The sequence below is a fragment of the Jaculus jaculus genome, chromosome 15 (genome assembly GCF_020740685.1).
Source record: "Jaculus jaculus isolate mJacJac1 chromosome 15, mJacJac1.mat.Y.cur, whole genome shotgun sequence".
In the NCBI taxonomy this organism is placed as follows: domain Eukaryota; kingdom Metazoa; phylum Chordata; class Mammalia; order Rodentia; family Dipodidae; genus Jaculus; species Jaculus jaculus.
The window spans coordinates 34,004,290-34,014,025 of NC_059116.1; the positions used below are offsets into that span (position 1 = coordinate 34,004,290).

Below are 9,736 nucleotides of genomic sequence, written 5' to 3' on the forward strand. Positions count from 1 at the left end.
ACTTCTTTACCTGCTGAGCCACAACCCAGCCTGCTCTATACACACACACTTTAGGGAAGAGTACTTTCTCACTGTTGCCTAGGCTGGCTTCAAATTCCTGGACTCCAGTGGTCCTGTGTCAGTCTCCACAGTTGGTGGGACATGACACGCCTGACTAGTTATAGTATTCTAACACATATTACTTGTGTGTGTCATGAACCCAGCAACGTGCCTGACTAGTTATAGTATTCTAACACATATTACTTATGTGTGTCATGAACCCAGCAACGTGCTTGCTTAGTGACTATATTGAGCTTTGTGTACCTAAAGCCTGACTGGTTCTTTTCAGCAGAGCGATGACCCTGATTCCTGCCTGATCTAAGCTCTGACATCTACAGTGCCCACACCCCTTGTTCTTGTCTTCCAATCTCAGTGGGCTTCAAATCCCCAAACCCACACCTGCTTGCACACAGTAGGTCCTCCGTAAGTACTTGGCTGTTAATGTGATTATAAAGCATATGCCTGAGATAGCCACATGCTGGTGGTTATGATACAACCCTGAGGCAGGAGGATTGTGAGTTTGAGGCCAGCCTGGGCTACAGAAGGAGATCCAGTCTCCAAAAGGTAAAAATAGTTTGTGACTGGAGAGATTGCTTAGCTGTTATGACACTTGCCTGCAAAGCCTGATGACCCGGGTTCAATTCCCCAGTATCCACATAAAGCCAGCTACACAGTGGCACATACGTCTGGAGGTTGCAACTGCTGGAGGTGCTGGTGTGTACATCTCTGTATTTCTCTGACTTTCTGCTTGCAAGTAAATAATATTTAGTGGAGTGTGGTGGCACACACCTTTAATCCCATGATTATCATGAGTTTGAGGCCAGTTTGAGACTACATATAGAATTCCAGGTCAACCTAGGCTAAAGCAAGACCCTACCTAGAAATTTAAAAAAAAAAAAAAAACATTTAAAAAGGCCTCTTTGGGAGCCAGGTGTGGGAATGAATGCCTCTCAACCCAGTATTTGGGAGGTAACGTTAGGAAGGTCTGAGTTCAAGCTCTCATCCCCAGCTAAATAGTGAGTTTCAGGCTAGGCTATGTCTGTCTCAAAACAAAACAAAACCAAACAAAAATGTTTTTTGTTTTTACTGTAGAAGACTTTGTGGGTTTTTTTTGTTTGTTTGTTTGTGTTTGTAGTGCAGGGTTTTCATTTCTTTTTGTATCCATAGGGTCTTACTACAGTGTAAGTTCTTTTATATTTAGAAAAGGTACTGTATTTGCAAGCAGAGAGACATAGAAGACAGACCTATAGAATGGGCATGCCAGAGCCTCCAACCATTGTAAACAAGCTACAGATGCATGTGCCACCTTGTGCATCTGGCTTTACATGGGACCAGGGAATCAAAATTGGGTTGTTTAGGCTTTATAGGCAAGTACCTTAACTGTTGAACCATCACTCCAGCCCTTTATTTATTTATATTTATTTATTTATTTTGGTTTTTCAAGGTAGGGTCTCACTCTAGTCCAGGCTGACATGGAATTCACTATGGAGTCTCAGGGTGGCCTTGAACTCGCAATTCTACCTTTGCCTCCCGAGTGCTGGGATTAAAGGTGTGTGCCACCACACCTGGCTACATTTTTTTTTTTTTAATTGTGTAGTGATGTGGTGATTCTTTCATGTGAGTTCGTTCGTTCTTTCTTTTTCAAAGTAGGGTCTTGCTCTAGCCCAGGTTGACCTGGAATTTACTTTGTAGACTCAGGGTGGCCATGAACTCATGATAATTCTCCCACCTCTGCTCTGTGCTGGGATTAAAGGCATGTGCCACCATGCCCGGCTCATGTTTTTAATATAAGTGGTAGAGAAGACTTTACCACAGTATTTACATTCATAGGGCTTCTCTCTAGCATGAAATCTTCCATGGTATTGAAGGGAAGTGGAACAACGGAGTCCTTTCCAAACTGCTCACATGCATAGAGCTTCTCTCTAGTACGAGTTCTTTCGTGTCTTGGTCTGACATAATTGAAGGCTTTACTGCAATGTTTGCATTTGTACAGCCTCTCTCCTGTATAAGTTCTTCCATGATCTTGAAGGGAACATGGACATTGGAATCTTTTTTTAAAAATCTATCTATCTATCTATCTATCTATCTATCTATCTATCTATTCAGAGATAGAGAGAGAATGGGCACACCAGGGCCTCTAGCCACTGCAAATGAACTCCAGACGCATGTGCCACCTTGTGCATCTGGTTTACGTATGTGCTGGGGAATCCTTAGGCTTGATAGGCAAGTGCCTTATCCACTAAGCCATCTCTCCAGCCCTTGACATTTGAAATATATATATATGATCCTGAGTTCCTTTAAAATTTTTTTGTTTATTTAATTAATTTACTTATTTGACAGCGACAGACAGAGAGAGAAAGAGATAGAGAGATAGACAGGGAGAAAGGGCATGCCAGGGTCTCCAGCCACTGCAAATAAACTCCAGATGCATGCGCCACCTTGTGCATTTGGCTTATGTGGGTCCTGGAGAATCAAGCCTTGAAGCAGGGTCCTTAGGCTTCACAAGCAAGCACTTAACCGCTAAGCCATCTCTCCAGCCCCATTTAAAATTTTTATCATACTGTTTACATGATAGAGCTTTTTCTCACTATGACCTGGTTCATGTCTATGAAAGGAACTGGAAACTGAAGGTCTTGCCACACTGCTGACACTTGTGGGGCTCCTCTCCAGTGTGAGACCTTTCATGTCTCCTAAACATACAGAGGAAATGAAATGTTTTCCCACATACTCTACATTTCAAATGTCCACTTTCAGAATGCACATTCTTCTGGTGAACTCTTAACATTGATGGAAGAAAAGGTTTTGCCACATTGTTCACATTCATAGGGCTTTTTTTCCCAGGATGAATTGCTTCATGTCTTTTAAAGGACTAAGGAGCAGAGAAAGCTTTTATCACACTACTCACATTTATAGGTCTTCTCTCCAGTATGGTTTATTTGATGTACTCTAAGCAAGCTGGGATATAGTAATGCTTCCTCACATACCTTACACTTAAAGAAATTTCCACTTCCAGTATTTGTAATTATCACATGGTTTTGAAATCTTTCCAAAGAAAGGTCTTAGTGCATTGCTTACATTCATAGGGCTTTTTCCCAGTATGAACTCATGGTGATCCTCCTTCCTTTGCCTCCCCAGTGCTGGGATTAAAGGCGTGCACCACCACGCCCGGCAACCATGAGCCTCTTTATGGCTTCTACTGGAACTGGAAAGGCTGAAGGGGGCTGGAGAGATGGCTCAGCAGCTAAGGCACTTGGTTGCAAAGTCTAATGACCCAAATTCCATCCTCCAGTACCCACATAAGCCAGATGTACAAGGTGGTACATGCATTTGGAGTTCATTTGCAGTGGCTGGAAGCCCTGGCATGCTCATTCTATTTCTCTGGCTCTCTTCTATTTTTCTCTGCTTACAAATTAATTAATTAGTTGGGTGTGGTGGTGCATGCCTGTAATCCCAGCACTAGGGTGGCAGGGGTAGGAGGATCAGCGAGAGCTTGAGGCCACCCTGAGACTACATAGTGAATTCAAGGTCAGCCTGGGCTATAGTGAGACCCTACATCGAAAAAACAAACAGACAGACAAACAAACAAAAAACCCCACTAATAAACCGGACATGGTGGCGCATGCCCTTAATCCCAGCACTCAGTAGGCAGAGGTAGGAGGATCACCATGAGTTTGAGGCCACCCTGAGATTACATAGTGAATTACAGGTCAGCCTGGGCCAGAGTGAGACCCTACTTCGAAAAAAGAACAACAAAAAAACCCACTAATTAATTAACTAATGAAAGCTGAAGACTTTTTAAAAAAAGATTTTATTTGGGCTGGAGAGATGGCTTAGCAGTTAGGCACTTGCCTGTGAAGCTTAAAGACACCAGTTCAAGGCTAAATTCCCCAGTACCTGTGTAAGCCAGATACACAAGGTGGCACATATATCTGGAGTTGTTTTCAGTGGCTGCAGGGAAGATTTTATTTTTATTTATTAGAGAGAGAGAGAAAGAGAGATTGGGCACATCAGAGCCTCTAACCATTGCAAACGAACTCCAGACACATGTGCCCCCTTGTGCATCTGACTTAAATGGGTCCTGGGGAATCGAACTGGGGTCCTTTGGCTTTGCAGGCAAATGCCTCAATTGTTAAGCCATCTCTCCAGCCCCCTTTTTAAAAATTAAATTTATTTACTTTTATGGCTGAAGGCTTTTTAATGTGTCATGTACTTTGGGGGTCTTTTTCTAGTGTGTTCCATTTCTGTTTGAACACTTGTGAGGGAAGCCAAGGGCTTTCTGTGTTGTCTGTCTGTATTCCTCATTGATATGTGGTTGATGTCCAAAGTGAGACACAATGCATCTTAGATTTCTTCTAGACTTTCATTCTGATCTTCAATGCTTTGATCTCTATACTTGTTTTTTTAAATACAGACACAGAGAAATCTATACAGGCCAAGTTGCTGAAGACTTCTTTCATGACATCTCTGCAGAGTTTCTTCTGGGAAGGATCCAACAAAGCTCACTTTTCTTTATTTAAGTTCACAGCCACAATGTCCAAGGTTAGAGAGTTCATTTCTGAATTCCAGGTGGTACCTGAGTCGCCAGTTGGAATCTTTAGCTCTAGCAGGTTGCAGGCATCAGAGGAGGCAGTGACACCACAGAATTCTCTTTAGAGAGACTGAACCTGGGCTGCAGAAATGATTTAGCGGTTAAGGTGTTTGCCTGCAAAGCCTAAGGACCCAGGTTCAATTCTCCAGGTCCCACGTAAGACAGATGCCATCTGGAGTTTGTTCGTTTGTAGTGGCTGGAGGCCCTGGCACGCCCATCTTTCCCTCCCTCTTTCTCTCTCTCTCTGCCTCTTTTTCGTGTGTGTGTGTGTGTGTGTGTGTATGTATTTATAATTAAATAATACATTTTTTAAAAAGCAAAGGGAAAGGCACAACTTAAAAAGTTGTTTGTTTTTTTTTCGTGGTAGGGTTTTGCTTAGCCCAGGCTGTCCTGGAATTTACTATGTAGTCTCAGCCAGCCTTGAACTCACAGTGATCCTCCTGCCTCTGCCTCCCAAGTGCTGGGATTAAAGGTGTGTGCCACCAAATCTGGCATAAAGTTTTTTTTTTTTTTTTTTTTTTTTGAGGTAGGGTCTGCTCTAGCTCTGGCTGACCTGGAATTCACTATGTAGTCCCAGGGTGGCCTCAACCTTACAGCTATCCAACGACCTCAGACTCCCAAGTGCTAGGGTTAAGGGTGTGTGCCATCATTCCCGGCATTTCATATTTATTTATTTATTTTATTTATTTTTTTTTTTTGGTTTTCCGAGATAGGGGCTCACTCTAGCTCAGGCTGACCTGGAATTTCCTATGTAGTCTCAGGGTGGCCTCTAACTCTCTGCAACCCCCACCTCTGCCTCTCAAGTGCTGGGATTAAAGGTATGCACCACCATGCCTGGTTTAAACATTTAATTCTTTTTTTGTTTGTTTTTGCAAGGCAGGGTCTCACTCTAGCCCAGGCTGACCTGGAATTCACTCTGTATTCTCAGGGTGGCCTTGAACTCACGGTGATCCTCCTACTTCTGCCTCCCTAGTGCTGGGATTAAAGGCTAAACATTTAATTCTTTTTTTGTTTGTTTTTGCAAGGCAGGGTCTCACTCTAGCCCAGGCTGACCTGGAATTCACTCTGTATTCTCAGGGTGGCCTTGAACTCACGGTGATCCTCCTACTTCTGCCTCCCTAGTGCTGGGATTAAAGGCTAAACATTTAATTCTTTTTTTTTTTTTTTTGGTTTTTCGAGGTAGGGTCTCACTCTGGCCCAGGCTGATCTGGAATTCACTATGTAGTCTCAGGGTGGCCTCGAACTCACTCACAGCGATCCTCCTAACCTCTGCCTCCCGAAAACTGGGATTAAAGGGGTGCACCACCACGCCCGGTTTAACATTTAATTCTTTAACCTACCTAACTCTAGTGGCAGGACTCTTTTTTCTCCTGTTGTGTAGGCAACTATTTCAGCTGAAGAGAAGTCATCCATTCTTTATTTCCTGTTTGAAATGCTGTCGTTAAGATATACTAAATCTTAAAATAAATTTAGGTTATAGCTTCTGAGCTTTAAAAACAAAACAAGCCCGGCGAGGTGGCGCACGTCTTTAATCCCAGCACTCGGGAGGCAGAGGTAGGAGGATCGCCGTGAGTTCGAGGCCACCCTGAGACTACATAGTGAATTCCAGGTCAGCCTGGGCCAAAGTGAAACCCTACCTGGACCAACACCCGCCCCCCCCGCCAAAAAAAAGAGAACCCTGTTCTTTTGACACTCCCGGGTTGCTCTCAGTCCTCCGTACAGCAGGGGGCGCACGCTCATCTCTAGAAGGCGGATGCACGAGGGCGGCCCCAGGGGCGTGGCCGGAAGGAGCTCTGGGATAACTGCGCAGGCGCGGAACGTACTTTCTTTTCCGAAGATCCGGCAAAATGGTGAGTATCCCGTTTCTGCGCTCCTCCAGCAGTTCTATCAGTCTCCATCCGCTCTCCGTCTATTCTCCCGGGACTGGGCCACGTCACCACGTGTGAAGGGACCCTCGCTGCTCTCCTGGGGCTGGAAATGGCACGCCTTGGTGGGAGTTGGGGTGGCGGGGCACGGTTGGTCGCGGGCCCGCCGTGTTCCGCCCGACTTGCCGGAGCCCCTCGCGCGCGTCACCGAGACAGGCCGGAGTGGACATTCCTCCCCGCGAGTTGGGGAGCCGGGTCTCGGGAGGCGCGGCGGCTCCCGTGACCCCGGTCCACGTTCTGCAGGCGGAAGTGGAGCAGAAGAAGAAGAGGACCTTTCGCAAGTTCACCTACCGTGGGGTAGACCTGGACCAGCTCCTCGACATGTCCTAGTAAGAGCCTTTGATATTCGTCCAGTGCTGGGCATCGAACCCACAGCATCCTGTTTAGTAGGCAAGACTTGCGTACACAGACCACCAGCACCATATTTGCTCACTGACATAGACCAGGCTGGCCTCGAATTTCGGGCAAGCCACACTGGGCCCCATCCCCTTCCTCTTTTTTTTCTTCGCCTCCGAAGTTCTGGGATTAAAGGCGTGTGCCAGGCCCTGGCTGGCCTTGAACTCTCAATCTTCATGTCTCAGTCTCCCAAATAGTGGAACGGCTGGCGTGCCCTAGGCCTCCAAGTGAGCACGATTGGGTGCCTGCTGCTTGGCTGATGCACTGGGTTGGGAGTAGGCGGTAGAGAATACTTGCTAGTTAGCACCAGTGTGGTATCTGGTGGGACTCAGCCCTGTGCATTCTAGGGAGAATTTGTTTTCTGCTTGCCAGTGCCTTGTGCTTTGGGCCTGGCTATACGTGGGTAATGTGGAATCGATCCCTGGTCGGCAGGCTTTGCCAATGAGTCTATGCCAACGAGTCCCTTTAACTGCTGAGCCATCTCCCAAACCCAGTGTTTTTTTTGGTCTTCTTTTTCAAAGTAGGATTGCATTCTAGCCTGGGCTGACCTGGAATTCATTATGGAATCTCAGAACTCAGGGTGATCCTCCTACCTCTGCCTCTGGAGTGCTGGGATTAAAGACGTGCGCTGCCACGCCTGGCTCCCAGTGTTGCTTTAATTATAAAATGTGTGTGTGTGTGTGTGTGTGTGTGTGTGTGTGTTTTGAAAGTACGGTTGCATTCTAGTCCAGACTGACCTGCAATTCACTATGTAGTCTCAGGGTGGCCTCGAACTCATGGAGATCCTTCTGCCTCCCGAGTGCTGGGATTAAAGGCGTGCTCCACCACGCCTGGCTAAAAATATTTTTATTTATTATTTGGCAGAGAAAGACGGGTGGGGGGGGGGAGAATGGACGCCCCAGGGCCTCCAGCCACTACAAGTGAACTCGAGATGTTTGCACCCACGTACACATCTGACTAACGTGGGTCCTTTGGCATTGCAGGCAAACGGCTTAACCACTAAGCCATCCCTCCAGCCAAGTTTATTATTATTATCATTCCCAGCACTCAGGAGGCAGAGGTAGGTGGGTTGCTGTGAGTTAGAGGCCTGGGAGACAGACCAAGAAAGATACAGATAGATAATGGGCAAGCCCGGGCCTCCAGCCACTGTAAACATACTCCAGACAAGTGCGCCATTTGGTGCATCTGGTTTTTTTGGTTTATTTTATTTTTTTAGTTTTATTTCTTTGAAAACAGCAGGGAGAAGGAGGCAGAGAGAGAGAGAATGGGCGCGCCAGGGTTTCCAGCCATTGCAAACGAGCTCCAGATGCGTGCGCCCCCTTGTGCATCTGGCTAACGTGGGTCCTGGGGAATCGAGCCTCGAACTGGGGTCCTTAGGCTTCACAGGCAAGCGCTTAACCACTAAGCCATCTCTCCAATCTTGCATCTGGTTTTTACATGTATACTGAGGAATCCAACTAAGGGGTCGGCAGTTGCCCTTAACCACTGAGTCATCTTTTCAGCCCTCTTCCCCTTTCAATGATTCTTAGTTCTTTTTGTGTATGTATGTGATAATGTGTGCCCGTGGAGTCCAGAGGTTATTGTGGTACTGGCCTTAGCTCTGCTGGGGTTGAAGGTGTGAGTCATGCTAGGCAGCCTGTGAGCCCTGGGGATTGGCCCTCCAGCATGGGTGGTACTTTTTTTTTAATCTCTTGTTGTTTTTCAAAGTAGGGTGTCTAACCCTGGCTGACCTGGAATTCACTATAGTCTCAGGATGGCCTTGAACTCACGATGATCCTCCTACCCCTGCCTCCCTAGTGCCCTTTTTTTACTTATGAGAGAGAGACTGTGTGCACCACAGCCTTCCCCTTCAGATGAACTCCAGATGCATGCCCCCCACCATGGGCATCTGGCTTGTGGGTTCTGGGAGATTCAATTCTGGGTCCTTAGGCTTCACAGGCAAGCTCTAGCCCTGGATGGTGACTGTTGAATTGAGAGGTCAGTCCTTGCCCTGTGGAAAGCTGTGGGAAACAGGCCTGCCCCATGGAGATGCTGCCAGGTTCCCAGGGCTCAGGCCACCCCCTGTTCCCTAGTGAGCAGCTGATGCAGCTGTACAGCGCCAGGCAGCGGCGGCGGCTGAATCGCGGCCTGCGGAGGAAGCAGCACTCTCTGCTCAAGCGCCTGCGCAAGGCCAAAAAGGAGGCACCGCCCATGGAGAAGCCCGAAGTGGTGAAGACACACCTGCGTGACATGATCATTCTGCCTGAGATGGTGGGCAGCATGGTGGGTGTGTACAACGGCAAGACCTTCAACCAGGTGGAGATCAAGGTGTGTAAAAGGCCTGGGCATGGGGGTCTGGGGAGCCAGCCCCAGTGAATGTGACCCCAGCTCCTGACTCTTTGCCCCCTCTCTACAGCCCGAGATGATTGGCCACTACCTGGGCGAGTTCTCCATCACCTACAAGCCAGTGAAGCATGGCCGGCCGGGCATCGGTGCCACCCACTCCTCCCGTTTCATCCCCCTCAAGTAGCTGTGGCAATAAACCTAAATTCTAGTTTGAAGGCATGAGTGTCCATCCTTCTAGGCATCTGGGGTTATAAGGAGGGGCCACCAACTCCTCAGAGAAGCCAGTCTGTGGTCGCAGCCTCCAAGGAGTGAGGGTGGGTCCGTGGATGAGCAGGGGATCTCTGACCTCATGAGGTGCAAGTGGGACAGTCAAAGGAAATGACCTTGCTGTCCACCCGAACCAGGTGATCTGAGACACATGGAGGGCCCACTGCATTAATGGAGCAGTCTTGATTTTGGGGGA

General features: G+C 47.4%; 1 protein-coding gene across 1 annotated transcript; it reads left to right on the forward strand.

The window, feature by feature from the left end:
- The first annotated feature begins 6,464 nt into the window (after positions 1 to 6,464).
- Positions 6,465 to 9,488, forward strand: Rps15 (ribosomal protein S15). Its single transcript, XM_045135071.1, has 4 exons — positions 6,465 to 6,477; positions 6,796 to 6,881; positions 9,021 to 9,255; positions 9,344 to 9,488. Exons 1-4 carry the CDS (start codon positions 6,475 to 6,477, stop codon positions 9,455 to 9,457), a joined length of 438 nt encoding a protein of 145 aa, XP_044991006.1. The 5' UTR covers positions 6,465 to 6,474; the 3' UTR covers positions 9,458 to 9,488.
- Positions 9,489 to 9,736: the final 248 nt, after the last annotated feature.

Coding starts and splice junctions, on each gene's coding strand:
- Rps15 (XM_045135071.1), top strand. Junction 6,882..9,020: donor CAGCTCCTCGACATGTCCTA/GTAAGAGCCTTT, acceptor CCTGTTCCCTAG/TGAGCAGCTGATGCAGCTGT. Junction 9,256..9,343: donor TCAACCAGGTGGAGATCAAG/GTGTGTAAAAGG, acceptor CCCTCTCTACAG/CCCGAGATGATTGGCCACTA.